The sequence below is a fragment of the Manis pentadactyla genome, chromosome 11, assembly GCF_030020395.1.
Source record: "Manis pentadactyla isolate mManPen7 chromosome 11, mManPen7.hap1, whole genome shotgun sequence".
Lineage (NCBI taxonomy): Eukaryota > Metazoa > Chordata > Mammalia > Pholidota > Manidae > Manis > Manis pentadactyla.
The window spans coordinates 8,434,390-8,459,213 of NC_080029.1; the positions used below are offsets into that span (position 1 = coordinate 8,434,390).

The 24,824-nt window shown below is 45.5% G+C and overlaps 1 protein-coding gene and 1 long non-coding RNA gene across 4 annotated transcripts in view; one reads left to right on the forward strand and one right to left on the reverse strand.

Moving 5' to 3' along the window:
• AK7 (adenylate kinase 7) overlaps window positions 1-24,824 on the reverse strand; it is a 77,267-nt gene that overhangs the window by 2,235 nt on the left and 50,208 nt on the right. The window contains exons 11-16 of one of the 2 annotated variants that reach the window (XM_036882356.2): window positions 23,540-23,668; window positions 22,349-22,475; window positions 18,049-18,177; window positions 17,724-17,786; window positions 4,809-5,006; window positions 1,668-1,888 (exon numbers count right to left, since the gene is read on the reverse strand). In XM_036882356.2, the coding sequence (XP_036738251.2) occupies window positions 1,668-1,888; window positions 4,809-5,006; window positions 17,724-17,786; window positions 18,049-18,177; window positions 22,349-22,475; window positions 23,540-23,668 (867 nt within the window). Of the gene's footprint in view, window positions 1-1,667; window positions 1,889-4,808; window positions 5,007-17,723; window positions 17,790-18,048; window positions 18,178-22,348; window positions 22,476-23,539; window positions 23,669-24,824 lie in introns of both variants that reach the window. The other variant, XM_036882355.2, reaches the window with a different exon arrangement.
• Window positions 16,497-17,717, forward strand: LOC118910839 (uncharacterized). 2 transcript variants are annotated; one of them, XR_005024175.2, is made up of 3 exons: window positions 16,497-16,558; window positions 16,905-17,064; window positions 17,525-17,717. It is a non-coding gene; the product is annotated as an uncharacterized LOC118910839 (long non-coding RNA). The 2 variants fall into 2 exon arrangements; XR_005024174.2 differs by lacking the exon at window positions 16,497-16,558 and adding an exon at window positions 16,573-16,676.

Consider the following 24,824-nt stretch of genomic DNA (forward strand, 5'->3'; position numbering starts at 1 on the left):
TGTGTGTGCGCAATTTAAGTAGTAGTTTAAAACCTATACATGCTGAAGTTACTCTACAAGAAGATATGTCAAAGAAATAATCAATCTTCCCATGTCTTCTTCTGTCTGCTACTTCTATAGCTTTTCTTCTTCCTTTCTAATTACAACCCTTAAATAGAATTCTTGCCTCATACCGAATTTACTGAGTATCATAATTCCTCCAAGTGGTAAAGATACCTCAAGACAAATGCTGGGCATAGAAGCCACAGGGCATAAATATGCCAAGAAGTAAAAAGCTAACCTTTTCAAACAATAAGGCTTCTCTCTCACTTACCAACTTTACATTTCCCTGTATGGCCCCGGAAGATGACTGGTTAGCCAGAGACGGGTAAGATTCCTCAAGGGAGGAACAACCTAAGACAGGCACAGTCGCAGGGGGGCCATCAGGTGAGAAATTGGGGATCAACAGAGGTGAGGCTTAGAACCTCACCCCCCCTGTTCTGAGAGAAATCTTCTGCATACGTGGATGTTTTATTGCCCTGGTCTAGCTTGGATTAACACATAGTCTACAGGCACACACCTGATCATCTACATTTGCTCTCTTACAACACTAAACTATGTTTTCTACCTTTATCTTGTATCTACCTACCACTTCAGCATTTTATTAAAAATAATAATAATAATAAAGGGAGAAATGTGGGATCCACATATAAAGCAAGTATAAAAATCAAATGAATATTCATATTTGACCTGATTGCTTATAGTTCATAATGCGTGATCAAAACCGAAAGTTTCTGTGATGACTGCCCTTGTACTGTTCACCATGTAAGAACTTATTCACTATGTAAGAATTTGTTCACCATGTAAGAACTTGTTTGTTATGCTTCAGAAGATTGGAGACTGAAGAGAATTAAAAAAAAAAATTACACCATGGTAGTCTGATCTAGCAAATTTAGGAATTTATGCTAAGAAGATAATCAGACACCCAAAAAAGGGTACATAAGGATTTCCTTCCTCCCTCCCTTCCTCTGTTCTTTCCTTGCACAAATACTTGTAGAGTGTGCTACCAAGCACTGTTCCAGGCATTAGAAATAGAGTAGTGAACAACAGACAAAAATCCTTATCTTCATGTAATTTAAATTCTGTGTAGGAAAAGAATATAAACAAATATGCAAAATCTATAGTATATTAGATAGAATAAGTGCAAAGAGGTCAATAAAAAAGTATAAAGGGGGATATGATATGTTGTGGGGAGGGGCAGGGGTTGACATTTTAAATATGGTGTCCAGAGAGGCACATCAGGAAGATGGCTGTTCGTTAGGACTCGAGGCAAGTGAGGAAGTTAGTCACCCAGATCTGCATTGTTTAAATGCATGGGGAAGTATTAGAAGCAGCCAGGTCACAAGGGAGGAAAGGCAAATTAAACCACAAGGTTGATGTGTGGCAAAATGTAACACATTTACGAAGATGTGTATTATGGATACCAGCAGCAATGTCTAGCTATTATTATAATTATTATTTCTGCTAAGCAAAAGATGATGGCATCTTTTAAAAAATGATACATATGACAAAATAAACAACAACAAAACTTGCTTGGGGTATTTCTCTACTAGCAGGGTGGGAAGTGCAACTGGCCTGAATGGCGTTGCCCCCCCAGGCTCACTTCACACCCGCACACACTCACTCACCCATTCCTCCCAGCGAGCAATCCTCTCTGCTGTCTCTACGGCGTCCTTTTGCTCTCGTTCGGCTTCCTCCATAGCCTCCTTGGCCAGGCGTTCCTCCGCAACCCTGCGCTCCTCTTCTGCCTTTTCTTCATCCGTTAATCCATAATTTCGAGGCTCCCCGATCTCTTTGATGAGCTGTTTGATAGCAAGTCTGTTCTGTGCATCTTCAAGTTTTCCTACATCTTTAAATGAGAGGAAGGAGGTAGGCACATTCTCACATTCTGGACCTGCCTGCAATATATTCTGAGGCCATATTTGCAAAAAATGCTTTATTACTATAAACTCATGATGGTAAATTATGTAAATCGCCCTGGAAAACCCCAAAGGAAACTGGGGATTTCCTTTGCTCGCTGCCAGCACAGCTCAAAATGTCTTGTCTCACTGGAAAGTATCAGACTGGCGAAAGTATCAGACGGGGAGGCAGACTGGGGTCAAGGCTCTGAGTTCTGGCAGTCACTGTTGATTTGAGTGGATGACGGTGGGAAAGAGAGGAAACACCTCCTCAAAAGGAATGAGCTCCCCACATCCGGAAGTATCCAAGCAAGGACCACTTCTATGGGAGTTTCCACAGAGGGAAGGGCTGCACTCATTGGAGACCAGGCAGGCTACCCTCCAGGGTTCTTTCTTTTTCTATTCTCAGAATCAATGATTCTGGGATACATTTTCAATTCATAAAAAAATAGACCATCTCATTTAGCCTATTTGATTAGGAAAATGTCCAAACTTGAGAATATCTGATTTATGTTAATATCAAGACCAAAAAGAAGAAGAAAAGTCTTGTTGGGAAACAATTCTTCCCCAAAGTCAGTAAATGGTGAGTTCTACACCGTTCTCTTGTGTTTGCTTGGAAGGAATCTGCATAGAAGGGTGTGCAGCGGACGCATTCTGGTGCTGAGCACCTCCAGACCTTTCCCCGGAGAGGACCTCCCTCTCACCCAACCCTGCGCACAGCCATTGCCCTGCTCCCCTCCCCCGCCCCCGTGTTTGTGCTGGGTAACCTTGACCTGGACTAGACACATAGACAGGTTCTATTGTGGGCAGAGAAGGCAAACAGGGCTACTGTATCAGTTGGTGGCTAGAAGCGAGCCCCCCAAACAAACAAACGGACAAAAGCCAGGGAACAAAACCAAACCTCATGACTGACTGCTTCCTCCTTGTTGCCTGAGCTCTGACATTTAAATAATTTCTCCCGGATTCCCCCAGTAGAGTAATTACAACCTTGATGTGCTTGAAGTGCTCTGAAATGTTTCTGAAAAGGCTCACGCTTGAAGAATGTGCTGCGGAGAACAGCGGAGCCCCAGCAATACTTCTGTCCTGACCCTGGGGCACGGGGAGCTGTCGACTGCAGTGGGGCGGGCGCCTGACCACACTCTGACCCTGACTTGCCTTCTAAGAAAGTAGAGGTAGGATCCAGAGAGTCACGTCCAGCTCTAGGCTTTGCTCCCGGGGTAACACGGAGACTGGGGGGTGGGCCCCAGCCCACCATGGGGGCCAGACTGGAGAGGGAGATGTTGGTGCACAAAGTGAGAGTAGAGACCCTGACAGACAAGTGAGTGGGGTCCAGAGGTGCAGACAGGGGGGCAGGTGCCCGCATCTTTCAGGGCCCCGTTCCAGATCTTTCTGAGGCCAGGTGTGTTCCTGACCTTGACACCTACCCCACACCCCTCCTTATGACACTTTTCTCCCCTTTGCTTCTACATTATCTCCCTGTTTGTCAGCGTGCAGATGAGGCCAAATATGACAGGCACATATTGAGACAGGAACACAGTGGCCACTCATTTCTCGTCATTTCTGTCTTTCTCACTGTTTCTCCCTGGCGCTCTCCTGATTTTTCTATAAATAATTACCTGGGCTCTACTGAAAAGATGACAATCGCTATTTTTGTGAAATCTGTGAAATTTGCTCACCATTCTTTCCTAGTTCTCTAAGTAGGGTAAACTACTTTCCATATTACATGTCGAATCCTTAGCTTTTACATATCAAATGTGTGTCCAGTATGCACAGACACATCCAGATGAGGGCAAAACCCAATCACTTCCTAGGGTGCAAAACAGAAGAACATGCACATGTATAAATTGTGTTGCCTTTTTATTTCTGACTAACATCATTTTATGTCTTGGCATGGGCAGTGATAACAAAATTAATGACCACCAGAATTCCTCCAATGTGCTAGATGCTTCTTATTTCTTATTATTTGTAACAACCCTACCTAGAGATTGTTTTCCTATTTCACAGATGAGAAAAGTGAGGCAGGAGCCAGAACTAGAATCAGCTCTCCTGCCTCGTGCTGACATTACCCCTGAGCTCTAGGCAACCCCCAGTACTGCAGGGTCCAAATGCTGTCTCATGTGGCTCTTGGGGGTGAAGAGAGCCCTCAGGAAGCCCAGGGAGTTGGCCTGGCTGCTGTGCTTCCACAAGGCCAGGGGTTTCTCACCAAACTCAGAAGAAGAACAAGGGTCAAGATCTAGGAAACCAGAAAGGAAGTTCAGGGGTTCACTAAGCCAAGAGGAGCAGGAATAGTAATGACAGCTGAGATTTGGAGCCAGGAACAACAATGATGACGGTGAGGTTGATAAGAGATCGTATTTACTGGGCGTTGCTGTGTGCTAAGCTCTGAGTTCAGTGTTTCCAGGAAACAAGTAGGAATGCAATGAAGAGCTATTTGCTTTTCTGAGAAGCTATGGGGGTAGCTGGCTGGTCTGAAGGCCCAAATGAGCTCTGCACAGAGTGCCAGTGCCCTGTAGTGCTATGGGGACAGAGTGCTGCTGCTAAGGAAGCTGGGGGCATAGCCCAAAGTGGCTAGCAGCACACACACGTATCTTTGTAGTGCCTTCACTAAAATGCCAGTTTGGTATGTGACTCATAACATATCCATATGTTTTCATGTAACAATAACACCCTATCCCTGAACAAATCCTCAAGTAGGAGGACTCTCCAGGAGGAGTGCCCCATTCATCCTGTGATTTCCTGAGCCCCCCAGCACATGGCTATAGTGTCTGTACCTCCCCAGCCCTATGACAGATGTGCACTGGGTGTGGCCAGGGGTCCTGACACTTGGGAGTAGCTCTCCACATTCACGTTACCCTTGAGTTCATTTCATACCAATATGTATTGGGTGGATTTCAAGTTCATCAAAATAGTTGAAGACTGTCTCATCTTCGGTATTGATGTCCCGGTAGTTGCTCAGAGTTCGGAGGAACCGGTCATGGCTATAGTGGGTCCCCGCCACGATGTTCTCTGGAAGATTCATCACTCGCTCCTTCAGGAAGTCATCCGAGGCGTCCAGCGAACAAACGAATTCTGGGGTGTGGGAGAGTTTCCTGAGTTAACACAGTGTCAGCAGAGCTGACTAGCAGGTGTTGTTGGATGGGCCCCCATTTAACCAAAATGCCTGGTTATCAGCTGGGACCTCAAGTTGCCACAAATGGCCTGACAAACTGGTTTTCTGGCTGCCTCTCATGGAGGATTAAATACACGCAAAAGACAATTGCATGAAATACATGTAATTGAGAGACCATCCTGTGAGGCCCAACCTGTTGGTATTTTGTGAGATCTATTATTTTTCTTTCCCTTCCTCCCTTCTTCCCTCTGTCCCTTCTTTCCTTCCCTCCTTCTTTTTAATGAAAGCAGCACTAATTATAAGTAGTGAATCTCTTAAAGCCCTGCGATACCAATCACCCTCCTAGTCAATCCTCACCACGTCTCCCCAAATTCACAGGTTCCCAAAGACTCCCATGGCTATGAGTGAAATGCTTTGATGGCTGATTTTCCAATTAATAAAAATGGGGACTCCCCTTGGGCTTAGTTTTCCATGAATCCAGCTTTTTCCTCACTTAATGCCACTGGCTATGAAGCCTCTCAGTGCTTAGCTACTGTTTGAAACTGGGATCATGCTAACGATGGGCATCATTCACCCACCTGTGATGTTCTTCTAAATGATAAAAGCAGCTGTTTTCCCAGCTTCTATTACCAGCCCAATGGATATTTGTTGAGTAATGAATGAATGATCAACGTGTGGATTAGTGAATTAAACTTCCTGGGTGAATTACTATTCTCAAATGTTCCCAACACGATTTGGGGAACACTGGAGCCCAGACCAGGAGCCAGGCAGTGGCAAATAACTTGCTACCTGTAAGAGTCCAGCAAAGCTTGAGAATAGTTTAATTTTTATTCTAAAAGTGTATTGTTAAACTGGACAGCTACATGTAAGAGAATGAAACTGGATTATTGTCTAACTCCATACACATAAGTAAACTCGAAATGGATCAAAGACTTGAATGTAAGTCATGAAACCATAAAACTCCTAGAAGAAAACATAGGAAAAAATATCTTGAATATAAACATGAGCAACTTTTTCCTGAACACAATTCCTCAGGCAAGGGAAACAAAAGCAAAAATGGACACGTGGGACTATATCAAGCTAATAAGTTTCTGTACAGCAAAGGACACCATCAGTAAAACAAAAAGGCATCATACAGTATGTGAGAATACATTTGTAAACAACATATCCGACAAGGGGTTAACATCCAAAGTATATAAAGAACTCACACACCTCAAGAACCAAAAAGCAAATAACCCTATTAAAAAATGGGCAGAGGATATGAACAGACAATTCTCCAAAGAAGAAATTCAGATGGCCAACAGGCACATGAAAAGATGTTCCACATCACTAATTATCAGGGAAATGTAAATTAAAACCACAATGAGATATCACCTCACACCAGCTAGGATGGCCAATGTCCAAAAGACTAGGAACAACAAATACTGGCGAGGATGCAGGGCAAGGGGAACCCTCCTACACTGCTGGTGGGAATGTAAATTAATTCAATCATTGTGGGAAGCAGTGTGGTGGTTCCTCAAAAAACTAAAAATAGAAATACCATTTGACACAGGAATTCCACTCCTAGGAATTTACCCAAGGGAAACAAGATCTCAGATTCAAAAAGACATATGCACCCCTATGTTTATCGCAGCACTATTCACAATAGCCAAGATATGGAAGCAACCTAAGTGTCCATCAGTAAATGAATGGATAAAGAAGATGTGGTACATATACACAATGGAATATTATTCAGTCATAAGAAGAAAACAAATCCTACCATTTGCAACAACATGGATGGAGCTAGAGGATATTATACTCAGTAAAATAAGCCAAGTGGAGAAAGACGAGTATCAAATAATTTCCCTCATTTGTGGAGTGCAACAATGAAGTAAAACTGAAGGAACAAAACAACAGCAGACTCACAGACTTCAAGAAGGGACTAGTGGTTAGCAAAGGGGAGGGGTGGGGGAGGGTGGATGGGGAGGGAGGGAGAAGGGGATTGAGGGGTATTAAGATTAGTACACATGGTGTGTGTGTTGTAGGGGGTCATGGGGAAGCCAGTGTAGCACAGAGAAGACAAGTAGTGACTCTGGGGCATCTTACTATGCTGATGGACAGTGACATCAATGGTGTATAGGGGGGATAATTTATGGGTGAATGTAGTAACCACAATATTTTTCATGTGAAACCTTCATAAGAGTGTATATCAATGATACCTTAATAAAAAATAAATAAATAAAATTGTATTGTTCACCACATAATAATGCCATTCTCACGTAATTGCATTCTAATAAACTTTCTTGAGTGAGTGAGAAAAGTAGGTGTCCTGGGCAGAGCCCAGAGCAGACTGCACTTGTATGGAACATGTGTAAACATCAACTGCTTTGTATGTTAATAGTGAAAATAAAGGCTGAGGACAGAGCTGGTCGAATAAGACCCTATAAATTCATAACCATTCTCTGATACTATCGTTATGCTGTGGTATATAAAAAATACACTATCTTTTTAATTTAGATGCTCTTCTTTGACCATTTGATTTTTATAAGTACCTATATTTTGAAAAGGAAAGGAGACAGCTGATTCCCCAAATGCTGCTGTAGCACGTAAATCAAAATTATTTCAAAAAAAAAAATCCCTGGATATTGAATCGATTTAAGCTCCATGATATGAGGCATGTAGATGAAAAGTAAATAATTATGTTAGTAAATTAAGAATTTCAAAATATAATACTGTATCTTTTTTTTCCAGTGGTCAGGAGATGGAAGATTCCAGTTAATCAAATATTGTGAATAGTGAGCGATGTACTTGGCTTCCAATTTTCAGAGAATCTTAATATGGTGAAATACATCCCACTAGATGATGTCTTTTTAAAGTCCTTTCTCTTTTATAGTTCAGAGAGAACTTCAGGATTTTGCAGTACCTGGGGATAATTATTCTTAATACCTACTGAAGGGCCCCCACCTATAAGATGGCGAACCTCCTGCTTCTCTTCCGAGTCCTCGGTTCCTGCTGGCGCCACCTGAAGCCCAATCACCCCTTGCCCCCCTAATCCCAGCACCTAGCCAATAGCCACCAGCCCCGTAGAAGTGACACCTCAATCACTCCATGCCCCTTCCTATATAACCCAGCACCTTTCCCTAATAAAGCGGAATTCTCCGGTGAATTGCTGCTGTGTGTCACTCCTTTCCTTTCATTGGTGCCGAAACCCGGGAGACAGGACACCCCAACTGGGCCCCGTCTCCCCCCGACACCAGCAGCAGCTTGCCCTCGTCCTCTTTTTCCGGCGCTGGCTCCTCACACTCACCACTCCTCTCTGGCCTTTGGGTAAGTTTTCCCCCCAGAGCGGGCCGCTCTTCCCCGAGCTATCGCAGCGCCATTGACCGTGATCGTCCGGCAAGGCCCTGACGCTCGGGGACGAGGAGGGAACTCTCCCCGCCTCAGGCCTTCACGGCTGCGGCGGACCCCCAGGCCCCTCCTCCAACAGCCATAAACGAGGTGACTCCTTTGCGGATGAGAACGCTCCCTTCCCCCCCCTCCATTCCTTCCGCCAAAAACTCCTAGTACTAGGTTCCTCGGACTCCGGCACTCTGCCTTCTTAGAGAAGTCTGAGTGACAACCCACACTTCCTAAGAAACCGACTCGTATACGAGTTTCCGCAGACCCCCAAGGATCACCGGGGACGCCCTTTGTCTCCTTGCCGTCTGCTCCCAGTCCGAGGATCTCCGTTCGTCTTCCCCTGTTTGTCTCCTTCTCGGTCCTTTAGCCATGGGAGCCTCCTCATCCCTCCCTGGAAGCTCACCTCTTGAACGCCTGCTCAAGCGTCTAGCCACCCTCTCCCTGACGCCTGATATAAAACCAAAACTTCTCCGCAAATACTGCTCCCGAGATTGGCCGACATGCCCCCTAGACAATCACAACCAACGGCCGGCAGGGGGAACTCTTATCTTAACATCACTCGCGATCTCTTTAACTACTGCCAGCGCCTGAAAAAATGGAAGGAGATTCCCTCTACCGAGGCTTTCCGCCTCCTAGCTCAAAATCCCAGCCTCTGCACCACCTGTTCCCTGCCTCCAGTTCTCCTAGCCTGCAAGCCGTCTCCCTCCCCTCCACACACTCCCAGTCCCTCTTCAATTACCTTTGACCCGGCCAACGAACCTCTGCCATACAGGCTTCCCCCTTCAGCCCCTCCCCCTCCTACAACCCCTCCGCCCTCTTCTGCCGTCGCCGCCGCCTCCACCTCCTCTCCCGCAGAAGCCTCCCGCCCACTCCCTTCCCCCTTCTTCTCCTACAACAGCCCTTCCCCCTTCCTCCCCCACCATCTCCTCCCCCATCTCACCTCCTCCGCCTTCATCCCCCTCACCTGCCCCTCCCCCGCGGATTGAGCCTGAGCCTTTCAGCCCCCCTTTAACTAGGTCCCGGGGGCCTCCTCCGTCTTTGCCCTCATCACCTGTTTCTCCCCCACAGACTGAGCCAGAACCCTTCAGTCCCCCTCAGACTTGGTCCCGAGGGCCTCCCAAAATTATCGCCCCCCTCCGGGAGGTAGCAACATCCAAAGACATCGTGCACGTTCACATCCCTTTCTCCTTAGGAGATTTAGCCCAACGTGAGAAACGCCTAGGTTCCTTTTCCACTGATCCCACGACATATATCAGGGAGTTTCAATGGACCCTCCAGTCATACAGCCTCACACATCATGACATTTTCATGCTCCTGGCCAATACCCTCCTTCCTGAAGAGTGTAGACGAGTTTGGGACTTTGCTCAAACGCACGCCACCGAAACCCACAGGACTGACCCCACCTACCCCCCTGGCCCCACCGCTGTCCCCGAACAAGACCCACACTGGGATTATAACACCGCCGTGGGTCTCCACTCTCGAGATATTTTCGCCTCCTGCTTAATAGCAGGTCTGAAAAAGGCAGCTCGTAAAGTAGTCAATTTTCAAAAGCTCCCTCTGAGTTCTTAGACAGACCCACTCAAGCCCTATTACAGTTACCAGCCTGGGCCCAGAAACGCCTGACGGGAGACACGTCCTTATGACATACTTCCTGGCTCAAAGCTACCCCAACATTACAGCTAAACTCAAAAAGTTAGAACAGGGCCCTGCTACCCCACAGACTGAGATCCTAACAGTGGCCTTTAAAGTCTTCCATAACCGGAGGAGGAGAAAGAACGCCGTAAACAAAAGGCTGATCAGGCCAATTTCCAAATGCTGGCCCAGCTGATAAAACCACAACCTGGGCGCCCCTTACAAACAAGCCCCCTCCCAGGAGCTTGTTTCAAGTGCGGAAAAGAGGGACATTGGTCAAGGGCATGCCCCTCCCCCAGATCTCCTACCACCCCATGCCCCAGATGCCACAGAAAGGGCCACTGGGGGTCTGATTGCCCAACCACCCAAAGGGGAGGCTGGACGAACAACCCCCATCCTAAGCCCGTCGTAGTGGGGCTGGCAGAAGATGATTGACGGGGCCCGGGGGCTTCTCGCCCGACCATTTCCATCACCAAACAGGAGCCCAGGGTTACTTTAATAGTAGACGGTCGCCCCATCTCCTTCCTCCTAGACACAGGAGCCACCTTCTCAGTCTTGCGAGAATACCGGGGCCCTACCACGCCTGCCATTACTCCTTTAGTAGGGGTAGGAGGTAAACAGATTTTCCCATTAACCCCTCCCCTTTTATGCACAATCCAAGACAATCCCATACCTTTCTCCCACTCCTTCCTGGTTATGCCCCAGTGTCCCATCCCCTTACTAGGACGGGACATCCTTTCTCTCCTCCATGTTTCCATAACTATATCCACTCCCACAGTCCCCAGTACTCCCTTTCTATGGCCCTCATAGCCGACGACCCCCCTCGACCCAATGAAAGCTCCAGTTCCGCCCTCATACACCCTGTAAATCCCAAAGTTTGGGACATTACAAGCCCCTCCGTGGCCCTATGTCCTCCTGCCTCTATCAAATTACGTGACCCCTCTCAGTATATCTGTCAGGCCCAATACCCCCTAACCACTTCAGCCCTCATAGGCCTCCAACCCATCATTCAAGATCTTTTAAACAAAAATTACCTCAGACCCACTCACTCCCCATTTAATACCCCCATATTAGCTGTTAAAAAAACCAACGGATCTTTCTGCCTCATCCAAGACCTTCGCCTCATCAACATGGCCATCGTCCCTATCCATCCCTTAGTCCCAAATCCATACACCCTTTTATTGCAGATCCCTGCCTCGGCCTCCCACTTCTCAGTCCTAGATCTCAAGGACGCATTTTTTCTATCCCTCTGGACCCCTCCTCCCAAGATTTTTTTGCCTTCACCTGGACGGACCCATACACAAGACATTCTGAACAACTTACTTGGACAGTTTTGCCACAAGGCTTCCGAGATAGTCCCCATATTTTTGGACAGGTCCTAGCTCAGGGCCTCAAACAGTTTCATCATGATCACTCTGAGTCCACCTTATTACAATACGTGGACGATCTTCTACTCTGCAGTCCCTCGTGGGAACAGTCTCAACTTGACACTGCCTCCCTACTTAACCTTCTAGCTTCCAGAGGTTACCGGGTATCCCCCATCAAAGCTCAAATATCTTCCCCTTCTGTCACTTACCTCGGATTCCTTCTATCTCAACAAAGAAAGTCCATTACCTTAGACAGAAAACGGCTCCTCTCTGACCTGCCCGTTCCCAAAACCAAGACAGAAATCCTTTCCTTTCTAGGCCTGGCTGGGTATTTTAGAGCGTGGATCCCTAACTTCTCCCTGTTGGCAAGACCCCTATACGACCTCAGCAAGGGCCCCCCTGAAGAACCATTATCCTCCTCACCCCGACACTCCTTCATTAAGCTCCGTGGAGCCCTTGTGGAAGCCCCAGCTCTCCATCTTCCTGATTTGTCGAAGCCCTTCTCATTATACATTCATGAGAGGTCCAGTCAAGCTCTAGGAGTCCTAGGCCAATATTATGGCCCATCCTTTGCCCCAGAAGCTTATCTTTCCAAGCAATTAGACCCCACAGTTCGGGGATGGGCCCCCTGCCTATGGGCATTAGCCACTGGACAGCTCTTGCAGAAGGAAGCTCATAAACTGACATTCGGGGCGCCCCTTACCATTCTGTCCCCACATCACCTAAAGGATCTCTTAACCTACAAAAGTTTACAGACTCTCCCTCCCTCCAGACTCCTGACCTTACTGTCCTCTTTCCTCCAAAATCCAGACATTTCTTTCCTCCCCTGCCAGCCCCTGAATCCGGCCACTCTTCTTCCTTTACCCTACTCTCCTCATACTCCCTCGCATGATTGCCTGGAAGCCCTTCACAACTTCCTTCCGTGCCACTCCACGATCTCCAAAGGAGCCCTCTCACACTCCGACCTCATCTGGTTTACTGATGGGTCCTCCTTTAAACATGAGGGCACCCATTACGCAGGATACGCAGTAGTCTCCCTCGAAGACGTCATCGAGGCACGAGCCCTACCCCCCAGTACAACCAATCAACAGGCCAAACTCATTGCAGCCACCAGAGCTTGCACTCCGGCCCGGGACACGTCTCTCACACTGTACACTGACTCCAAATACGTATTCTCTAGAACTACACCTTGACTGGGTTCGCCTACTTCCCTTAGCTCTACTCCGCATTCGGGCCTTCCCAAAGAAACCTTCCTTCTTGTCACCCTTTGAGATCATGTAAGGCCGCCCAATTCTACCCCCAGGGCTCCCTTCCCACAAAGGACCGATTCCTCCCAATATGGCCCTTCCGCTACTCTCTCTCCTCTGCACCGAATTGTGGAAATATCAGGATTGGCTCCTTCCTGATCCATCCACCTCCCAAAATACTCCTGTCTTACAGCCCGGCCAACTAGTGCTTTATAAGCCACCAGAGGATCAGCCCTCTCTCACCCCAAAATGGGAAGGTCCACACCCAGTTATTCTCTCCACCCCCTCAGTCGCCAAGCTCTTACTGCCTGATAACTCTGTCACCCCTTGGATTCATATCTCCAGGTTGAAACCAAACACCCAGGACCCACCTTCTCTGGACACCCAAGACCCATCAGTCACAATCCAGAGTCCTTCGGATACAGCCCAAGACGCTGTCTACTCTACCACGCCTCATCCCTCTGATCCCTTGAAACTCCGCATCTCCCGTTCACCCCCTTTGCCATCCATACCCGAATCATGACTTTTTCCTCCTTTACTGCTCTTTTGCTTTTTTTCCTCATTCCTATTGTCTTCCCCGCCACCCCAGCCTCCTTTGTATAGCAATTCAAAGTCAGACAGACTTACACACAGCATCAAACAAAAGTTACTGCCCTCATTGCCACATCAGACTGCCCTCTGAAAGGCTGCTCTGAGCCTTTATACCTCCACTTTCCTCCCTCCACGGAAGTGTTCACTAGCAGCTACCTTTATTCTCCCTACCTCTGCTTCCTCTATGACCAAAAACAAGCCTGTTGCAGGCGATAGCCAGACACCTACGGGGATGTCCCTACAGGTCTTGCGCCATTCACTACATGGGTAACTCCCGGTACCCACAGTATTACTCCTCCAACCGTTTCATAAAATATCCCAACAGCTCATTCTCCTTATCAATCCCAGATCCCTGGAACTCTCAATGGGCCACCAGAGTCACAGCCTCAGTTTACTACGGGGGGTCCTCGACCCCCCACAGTACCCTTCATATCTCTCGAGAGTATGTTCCCTCTCCTTCCCAGATCTCTCAAGTTGCATCAGACATCAGACATTCTGAAAAAGTCATTGTCCAAACTCTTGACGGCACCTCTTCATCTTCTTACCCCCGCTCCTACTCTTGGTTACAGCTCATTCAAGACACCACCACCTTTCTCAACCACACCCTCAACACTGCCAATTGTTTCTTGTGCGCATCACTACAGGGCCCACTGCTAGCCGCCATGCCCCTTAATATTTCCAACTACTCCTTCCATGCAGAAGGACAACCCTTCCGTCCCCTGGCAGACATACCCCTGTGGGAACCAGAATACGCAGATAATCTCACCATCCACCACTGTGTAGGCCCAACCCCTCCCCCCTCCAGCGCACTTCACTGTCTCTCTATCTACACCCCTACCTCCGACTGTAAGACTTTTACGCAACCAGGTCACTTCTTTCGGTGTAATGGCAGTCTTTTCAACTCACTGCCTCCCAACTCCAATATACCCTGCATTCTTGTCACCCTAATCCCACAGCTTACACTTTACAGCATGGCAGAATTTCTTGAGCTCCAGCCTCCCTTGCACTCACGCACAAAAAGTGCTGCTTTCCTTCCCATCATGGTCGGTATCTCTTTGACCACCTCAGCTATTGGGGCAGGGTTTTCAGGAGGGGCCTTGGGTCACTCTTTATGGGCAATTAAAGATCTCAACGCCAAACTTGAGGGAGCCCTGACATCCACTGCCGATTCCCTGGCCTCTCTCCAAAGACAGGTCACTTCGCTAGCTAAGGTCACCCTTCAAAACCGGCGGGCCTTAGATCTGCTTACAGCCGAAAAGGGCGACACCTGCATCTTCCTTCGGGAGGAGTGCTGCTATTACATCAACGAATCCGGCATTGTGGAAACTGACATTACCAAACTCACCGACCTTGCCTCCAGCCTCCACTCTGCTTCCAATTCCAACCCATTCTCTTCAATACTAACAAACCCCTTCCTCACCTGGCTGTGGCCCATTGCAGGCCCTATAATAATCATTCTCCTCGCCTGTCTCTTCTTACCTTGTATAGTAAAGTTTATCAAATCCCAAGTCAGTAAAATCTCTAATCAAACTTTCAACCAGCGTTTACTCAGGAACTACCAGCTTTTAGCCACAGATGATCCCTCACCCTCACGTGACCTCCTCACCACACGCTGAGATGGACCCCTCTCTCTGCTGGAAACTGTTCCTGGAAACAATGGCCGCAGACGCCTGGCTTCTGGCACCCGTATCCTCCTGGCACCATTAGAATCAACAAGTCCTCGACCTATGGTTACAGGGAACCTTCACTGATTTCCAACCTGAAGAAGTCCACATCTACTCGTCCTTACTGTGGGGAGTCCTATCAACCCTTTCCCCCCAGTCCTCAAGCCCTCACTCCCTTCTCCGCCCCCGTTCAGCAGGAAGCAGTCAGAGAGAAAGCAACATCCACAACCCATAGAGGAGAAAGGGGGGAATGAAGGGCCCCCACCCATAAGATGGCGAACCTCCTGCTTCTCTTCCGGGTCCTCGGTTCCCGCCAGTGCCACCTGAAGACCAATCACCCCTCGCCCCCCTAATCCCAGCACCCAGCCAATAGCCACCAGCCCCGTAGAAGTGACACCACAATCACCCCATGCCCCTTCCTATATAACCCAGCACCTTTCCCTAATAAAGCGGAATTCTCCGGTGAATTGCTGCTGTGTGTCGCTCCTTTCCTTTCACCTGCTGCCGTTGTACTGTCTAACTGTGGATAGTAAGCAATAGATTGTAATAGACTGTAATAGGCTGCTCGGTGAGGCTGTATATAACCCGGAGGTCACTATTTTGGCTATCTGGAGTTGCGTGGAAAGCTGTGTTCTAACAGATTTTTCCATATTGATCAGGTAGGTACAGCTTTAAATTTGTCTCCTTCAACTAGGAGACCTGAAAACAATAGTGTTGGATATAGGCTAACAGCAGTGGTAAAATGCATGATTTGACCACAAGAGGTAATGCCGCCTATGACTGGATCACCACAGATTCAAAGGCTTTATCACTCAAATCAAGCATGGATAAGGGATTTATTACCATGTTTATTATTTTTGGTATTTTATGGTATTTTGACATCTTGGGGTGGGTAGATTCCTTATAGAAGAGAGACTCCCAGGGCTAGCTAACTTCCACAGGTGATAAACAACTTAACTTGGGAGCATGGCTTTCTTATATAAGATAGCCACCCCCTTCATGTACTGCTCACACACCAAGCGAGTATTTCCCCTGCCTTAAATCATACCAGGTCCAGGTACCAGGCAATTAGAAAACAAGCCCTGGAAGCTCAGACTGCTCAGTCCTCTAAGATGGCAGTTTATTCTGCCCTGCCTGGCCTTTCCCGTGGGAACCCCAGGTAAGGCCGAGGACTACACTTTCCCCTTGTTCCGATTCCCACCTCCTGACCAAGCCTGGTGCTTCCCCATGCGGCCCGGGGACATGTGAGTAATAAATTCTTTTTTTCAATGGCATTAAGCTCTTGTGTGGGCTCTCAGTGACCTCCATAAAATAGAATCCCAAGGGCACAAATGAACAATGCTCTAATTTCTTTCAGGAAGATAGAAAACGATGATTTCTGGGAAAAGGGTAATTTACTAAGAACGGAGTAAACATTCAAAATAGATTACATCTTAGACATATTTGGACTATGTCCAACAAAGAGAGGTCAGCTCAGTGGGGCATGACTAAGAATGATCCATCACTTCACCTCTCTGTTGTCACTTCCTTACCCTATGGAGGAGTTCCATTAATTCCGTTTTTTGGAGGCAGTGGAGTGAGAAGACCTGAGTCTGAATTTAAGCCCTCCCATTTTCCAGTTGAGTGGACTTGGGTAAGTCTCTGGGCTTTAGTTTCTGGATCATGTAAACATGGGAGTCATTCCTGCCTCGCCGGACTACGGGAAGTTCTACGAGCTCGTATCTCACGTGGTGCCTGGCACAGGTCAAATGGTTAGTTGAGCTGGATATTACCCAGCTGCCTCAGCGGGAACATGAGGATTTATGACAGGGTTTGCAATGAATGAATATTGCTCAGAAGTGATAAACTCTCATAAACTGGACAAACCTAGTTATTTAGAGTAATCCACTTTACTGGTTAACATTTTCTGACGTAAATACATACATTAATGGGAAATCTGAGAGAGACCAACCCTTTGGCATTTTATATCTCTGCCACAGGTTTCAGAGCCCACAAGCAAACAATAAATATCCAGCACTGAGGATGACTGCTTTCTGGCAGTCTCAGCGCTTCCAGAAGCTTCCTCTCAAGCAGTCCTGGACCAAAAGGAGGAGAGATTATTACAGCCATGATCTGAGTCCCTTGGGGACATTGACAGAAGTGAGCAGGTCCTTTCTTGTTACAACCTTGCGCAAAGTTGCTGGAAATAGCTGTTCTTGTATTTACCATATGAACCAAAAATTATTTCCTATGATTATATTTCATGCACATTGATAAAAAATAAACTTTTAAAGTTCATGGCAAGGTCACAAGAAATGCCTGCTACACAGCAAATCCTTTTTTGTGGAATAAGATTTTTATGCTTCACTTTCAAGAGTACATTGTGAAACCACTATGTAAATATGTGATAAAATAAACTTGCTGTGGAGTTAACAGTGAAGCAAAAAGCTTTTTACCTGCTCAGTCTCTGGATTCTGAGTGTCTTCTGGAAGAGATAAAGGCATTGCTAGTGCCTAAATCAGAGCAGGAAGGAGTGGTGGTGATTCAGTCCCTGCTGATGTCATCAGCTGACTTAGAAGTCAAGGAAACAGCAGATTTATTATCTTTTGCTCCGTTACAGGAAGAAGCAGCAGATACACACATTTTCAAAGCGACTTCTGGCCATTTCAGAACCTTAATATCCCTGATATTTATTTACCGCCAATTCCTTCCCAGAGAAAAGTTCTGCTTTATTAACATCAAGAATATGGTTTTGGTACAAAAGAGATAACAAATGGCATTCTTTTAAATATGACCTCGAAAAAACAGTTTAAACTTACCAGGTATGATTAATTTATCATAGGGAAACATTTTGCCTTTGATTTCTTCCTCTTCCTCCTCGTCTTCTTCTAATAAAACAAAATATACATCATTGTGTTTATTACATATTACTGCTATGGATATCCCAGCAAAAAAAATAAAATATTTTAACTAAAAGTCACTTGTGAAAACTAGCCATAAGAAGGAAAGGATGTATTTTAGATATTTTAGACAGAGTCTCTCTGATTTTTTACTTATTTTAATTGTGTGACTATTACTATGAACAATAAGGTTACAATTCAACTGAATGTAAACACTCAAAATAAAGGGAACGCTCAGACTTACGGCTGAACAGGTCCTTGGCTTGATCATAGGTCTTTGGGAATCCATCTAAAATGTAACCTTGATTCCTGCAAGGCATAGATTTTAGCTTTTCTTTTATAAATCTAATTATATATTGATCGTCTAGTCGGCCTAATAAAAAGAAACACAGAACAAAACACATTACTGTGGAGTCACATTCTACATAGAGGCTACATTGTAAAGTCATTTCCCAAACTGTTGTGTAGTCAAATGCCTTGTTTTTGAAATCCATTATTTTTTTGATCTTGAAATCCTTTATTCTTCCCTTAAAATTCAAGGTATGTGGTTTTGTATTTTGAATATGACACATGAATTATAATGCACAAGAAAGCGGGAGAACCCAAAGAGCTGGTCTACAAGGAGGAAAGAAGCAAATGCTAATGTCTGCACTTCCAGAATGTTCTATGTGCACAACTTTTGGGTGGAGCTGAATGAGGACTTCAGTGGACAAATCCAGAGTGCTCCCACTTGCCAGTGGGTTTTCTCAATTCTGTTTTGATATTACACCTCTATAACCTTAAATGCTTCTGTTGTGAGAACTAAGTGAGATAATATTCGTGAATGCTATTAAGGCACAATTTATTAATGTAGGTGCTTAATGAATATTTGCTGCAAGATCAAGCTTGATCTGATTCTCAAGGGTACTGTTCCCTTTAAGGTTGCAGAAAATAATGTGGTCCCCCAGCTCCTGCCTTTCCAGAGGAGATTTCTGACCTTGGCCCCCCTGGACAGTTCCCTCTCAACCCTTGGAGGTCAATTTCCTACAATTCTGGGGGGAGGATGAGGAGGTAGTAGTTGGTTCTAAAACTAGCACAGTGATTAAAAGACACTATGACGCAGCTCCCCCACAGTATCCATTTATCATGCCATCATAATTATTGAACAGCTATTATTTCTAAGACACCAGCTCTGCCCTTATGTTGTTTAATGTACACATTAAGTAAGTAATGTAAGTTTGGCAAGTTTGAGAAATTGATCTCTGAAGCTCTTTCTAGTGTAGTATTCTACTTTTAGTTTATCAGTGAGTCTATAATATAATATAAATAGTTTGGGGCCCCTGTTTATCTTCCTAGTAATGACAATAAAATGATCTAATTAAAACCCATCCCCTTTCTTCTACTTTTCATTGTCACATGAATCAGCAGACAGTAACTGACTCAGCAAATAATTGTATCTTCCAGAAATTTAAATATTATGGCAGAGACAAAAAATTATATTCAAAGGTGTTAGCACAATAAAATTCCTCAAGGTGTCTTGGAATTACTTCCTAGTAAAGTTCAAAGAGGTACAAAGAAATAAAGCCAACAAAAAAACCCAAAAAAAACAAACTCCAAAATGTAAAGCGATTCACTAAAATTCGAAGACAAGTTTTATTGAAGCAGTCTACTTTCAGTTTCCAAAGGCTTTCATTGGTAAGAAAAAGGCACATACTCAGAAACCTAGCTTTGGTCCCCTCCAATGTGTGCCTTGGTTTATTTCCGGCAGCGAGCTTTGCCATTCATTTCTGCTTGCTTAGGAATGCCAGTGGTCAGTATGCAAGAAGGTACTGCTAGCAGCAGTGTGTGGTAATTACAGAATGTGAGGACAAGAGGGGCCAAGCCCAAGTGCCTTTCTCTAGAGAACTATGACCTCCTAGAGATACCCCTGTGACCTTGGCCTGTGCTGAGCTCCTTGGAAGGGGACTGTCACTTATCCTTTTAAATGAATGAACTGGGAAGTGTTTAAAACACCACCCTGCCTTTTTAAGAATTTTCTATTTTTATTTTAAGTCTCTCTTTCAAATACCCGTAATATTTAAGATGCTAATATTCACCCAGATTCACAATGACTAAACTCAGTTTAAAAATAGATAGCTGTAACCAAGGTTTTGAAATAATGCACACACAGTACAGACACAATGATGTGAATACATTTACAAAGGTTTTTTCCTCCAACTTTTGTTTTCAAACTCACAGAAAAGTTGAAAGACTAGCCCGATGAACACCTGGAATCCCAGCAACTAGATTCAGTAATTCTACAACCCTTTTGAAATATATGAAGTGAGCAAAAAGAACCCACAACTAGTGCCCTCTGCAGTTTCACCAGGTCCCTATCTGGGCTGCAGTCAGGGGCCGACAGGAGTCCAGTTCTGAGCAGGAGGTGCCTCACTGTGGGATTGTGGGATTTGTCTTGCTGAAATCATTAGAATCATGTACGAACAACTTGGGTCAAGTGAAGGAAAAGCAAGCCAATGTTTGTGTCCTTGGGCTGTCTGTGTGGGTCTGTGCAGTGGGCTCAAAGGTCTTGTTTTTTTCAAACAAGATAAGGTCCATGTTCTAGTTCCAGGTGAATATGAATAGGAAGGCTTTTGGACAAACTAGAGAAAGAATAAGACACCTTCCTAAGGTTAAAGGGGATTGAACGAACTATTCCAATCTGGTGGGACGATCTCTACTGTAGTTCTTGTTTGCTGGGGTCACCTCCCAGGGCATGGAGAGCCTGTCAGTACTTCGTACCATTCTGTTACACCATGTCCTTAAGATTTTTAGGTCCTTGCAAAGACCAATTATGTAAGTCTCTGTCAATAAAGATTGTGCAGGGGTTGTCTGTCCTGCTAGCCTGCGCTCTGATGTTCTTGCCTCTCTTCTGGGGACAATGTATGGTTCCTGGCTCCCTGCACTCCAGTTCTAGCCTTATACCTGAGGCTTAAAGTGTGCATGTTCACATGGCCACGTGAGTCATAAAAAGGTAGAGTTCTAAAAGTCCCAGTCCCTACCCTTTAATGTGTGCTTGCAGTGGAATGCCTTAACTGGGTTTCTTTCCTCTCTCCACGTGATGGGAACCAGGACCCCATTAGACTCTCTAAAACCAGGATAGTGACTCCGGATGTCTCATGGGTGAGGCAGAGGCAGCGTGGGACCTCAGAGCATTCCTCTGTGTCTTTTGTGCACCTTCCTTTTCCTCTGGGAAATCTTTCTGAGATTCTAAATTCCATTTCCTCCTGGCGCAGCCCACCCCAAAGCAGAAACCAAGACACAGATCATGAGCAGGTGTAAGTGGACATCCGGTGTATGCGTACAAAACCAGCCCTGAAAACTATACTGGTGTGGCCTGAGGGAGGCTGAGGAGTAACCTGGCCTTCAGCGGGAGGCATGGAGGGACCGGAGTCCTTTGCAAAAGCAGTAAGTAGCTGGGAAGAGGACTGCCGGAGGGACAGGGATGGCAAGGGCAGTCAGGAGGAAGGCAGTGGGCAGTCCCTGGTGGGGGAGCTGCTTGGGGCCACGGAAGGGGGACACCAGGAAGGGGCAGCAGGTGTGGGGTCACCATCAGCACCCAGGGCCAGCTCACACCTCTCTCCTTCATCCCTAATTCCCAGTTGCCCTGACCTAATCCTTGAGGGTCAGAAACGGCCCCCTTCAAGATGGAAGGAACAAGAGGAAAGAAACCAAACGTGTTTGAAAGGGTGGCAGGGGAGAAAGTACTGGATAAAAATCTGAACTACTGGTCACACGTCAGACTGGTCTATAGACGATACTGACGTAACCAACTTGATAGAGGATGTTAACTAAGTGTAAAAATGAAGGGATCTTATTTATCAAATAATTGCCACTGTTTTCCTGCTGGGTAGCAAGCTCCCTTGGAGCCATCTCAGTTCCAAACCTGCTTTGTGATTATTTGACTGGAATGGACTTGTTTTAGCATAAACAAAGGCTGCTTGCTTATTATCTGAGAGTTGCAATGGGACCAGCCTGAAATGCCATCGAAGGGTGAAAGAATGCATCCAGTTTCAATTTAAAGCGACACCATACAGTGATGATTTTGTTCAACAAGCTGTTAAATTACCAAGTGAATAAGAATATTTTTCCATTTATTTGTTTTTCTTCCTGCATGAATTAAGGGTCTATGTAATCCATCCGTTTTTTTTCTCCGTTTAGGATTTAATGATTTTCTTACTAGTTTGTCTGAGTATTTTATATATTGAGGGTATTAATTCTTTGTCATATTGGTGGCAAATGTTTTCTCCTGGTCTGTCCTCTGATTTTTGATGCTTACAAAAATATCTATGACTATGCATTTGATCCTTTTTTTTTTTTAAACTTAGGTGGTTCTTTCCATCCTATCATCAGTCGCCAAAATGCTACTAGTGATTTTTTTCTTCCCCTGGGTGATTATGAATGAAATTTCTTTGTTGTTGTTATCATTTCTGTGCTTTTAATAGCAAGAAGTAGACTTTTACAAGAAAAAAGACAAAACAAAACCCGATGTTAACAAGACCGGGGCGCCTCTGTGCTGGGTGCGTTACCTGCGTTCTGCCCCATGCTCTCCCTGATGCCATCCAAGAGCTCCTGAGCGTCTTCCACATTCTCTTCTTCCTCCTCCTCCTCACTTTCTTCTCCTTCCATTCCTTCCCTTGGTGCAATAATCGCCTCCTACATACCACAGAGATATTCACATTGGATGACGCCCTGCACTGGTTTGCTGCTCACAAAATCATCTGCTAAGTGAGCCTGGAAAAGGTGGTACCCACACAGGGAATATACTCATCAACAGTCGTCGTGTGAAAGTAGTCAGGATGCCTGTATCTACAAAGATGAGGAGAGCCCAAGGTTTTTCTTACTCTATTTTAGGAGAATGGCCCATTTCTTTGCTGATGTCAGAACTGCTTAAGAATCAACACTTCCCTAGGTCTCAGGTGGTATCTTACTTGAAGGAAACACGTTTTGTAGAAATTAAAACATTGAGTAATCATTTAAGGAAATGTATCTCAATATCTACTATTCCCAATAAAGTGATTAAAAGCAGTTAATTGGTGGGGAGCAGATGGACGGCAGGCAGAGCCAAGGACTTCAAGGGCCGTGAAAATACACTGTATGACATTATAATGATGGATATGTGTCTTTATACATTTGTCCAACCCCATAGAATATATACCAAGAGTGAGTCCTAATGTAAACTAGGGACTTTGGGTGATAATGCCATGTCAGTGTAGGTTCATCAGTTGTATCTAGGGCACCACTCTGGCGGGGATGTTGATAGTAAGGGAGGCTGTGCATGTGGGGTTAGAGGGTATGTGGGAAATCTCTCTACCTTCCTCTCAAATTTGCTGTGCATGTAAACCTGGGTCCATGTAATTGAAACCAAAGTCTTTTTTTTTAAAAAAAGGAGTTAATAAATAAACAGTCTGGATAACACCCTGAGAAACATAACATCAAGAATAAAAAACCCAAAACTGTTCCAGTCAACAGAGAGAATACAACATGCATTTTGAGCAACAACTGGAGACAGACTCAATTTCAAGGGCAACCTGAAAGGTGCTTCTATCACACAGAGAAAATTCCCATGAGACTCTGTATTTTCATAACTGGGGCCAACAACAAAATCCCATTAAAAGGACAAATCTCTTTGTAGGATGCCGTGCAAAATTAGCGGCTTATCACTAAAGAAAGCACTTTTAAAATATAAAAATTCCCAATAAAGAAGTTAAAAGTGTTACCAGTTTTGCTATGGCTTCAGAAATGACATCTTTCAATTTAATGTGATGCAGTCTGTAGTACTTGGACAATACTTCTGCAATACTGGATTTGCCCACAGCAGGAGGACCAAGAATGCAAATTTTGATTGGCTGAAAAAGGAGAACAGGGGTTATAGAGTGCCTCTGAACCACCTGCCGCTAGGCAGCCCGTTTTTCATTTCAGGGGTGTGCCTTCGTGAAAGGCTCTGGATCCTGCAGGCTAACTCTAGCTCTTCCGTCAAGACTCCAGAGCCACTTACTTCCCTGCCTGAGTTCGTGGTCACTGCCACATCATCCTGACAGCATCTGCTCCCTGGTCAGATAGGGACCATTCATGTTATTCATACAGCAGGCGTTTAATGAGCATCTACTCTGTACACTGACCTGACCAAGGGGGCTACTACCCTTGATAAGATATGCCCACGAATACCCCAAAAGTACTAAAAAACAAAGTGCTCAAGCATTGCATGCTACCAGTTTCACACTTATTGTGTTACTCCCAAAACGATGAAGAAAGAGGAGAATTTCTGGTTCAGTGTACATTGTGCTTAATTTATTGCCTCATGAATATTGATGCTGGAATGACTTGATCTTTAATTATGCTTTTCTTTTTAACACAGTTCATTTATCCTGGTTTTTTAAGATACACTCATTAAAACAAAAAAAGACACCATTTCTGCTGAAACACTTGCTTGAATGCAGAAGCAGCTCTGTCATACTCAGACCCAGTGACTACATGTTTATTTCTAACAGAAATAGAAATATCAATAATCTGTTACTTTCAAAATGGCCCAAACCATCGTGAAACTGAAGTCTAGGGTTTTGCAAGGCAAGTTAATAAACATTTCCATTGACAGAGTGTCCCTATGGCTAAAGGTTACATAATTTTAACTGCAAGGTTGGTTGTTGTTATTATTCCCTGCCACTCGACAGACAAGGAAACCAAGGCAGTGAGAGAAATAAGCAGTGGTGCTGGGTGAGGCATGGTGAGTACGAATGGCCCTGTCTGGTGAGGGACAGGCACCTTCAGGGGGATGGGAATGCCCAAGATGGCAGGCAGTGAAGGTTGCAGGTGCCAGAGAAAGCAACTCAAGCTAGTCTTGGTGCACAGGGCTGGGCTGCTGATGACTTGGGTCATTCACCAAGACCTGGGGTCTACCTGTCAACCAAGCAGGTTCATTTGGACTGTTTTGTCCACACACCAGGGGCACACCTGCCTCCTGGGTAGCCTCACCTTATTCAGGTGAACATCCAGAATGGCAGTTTA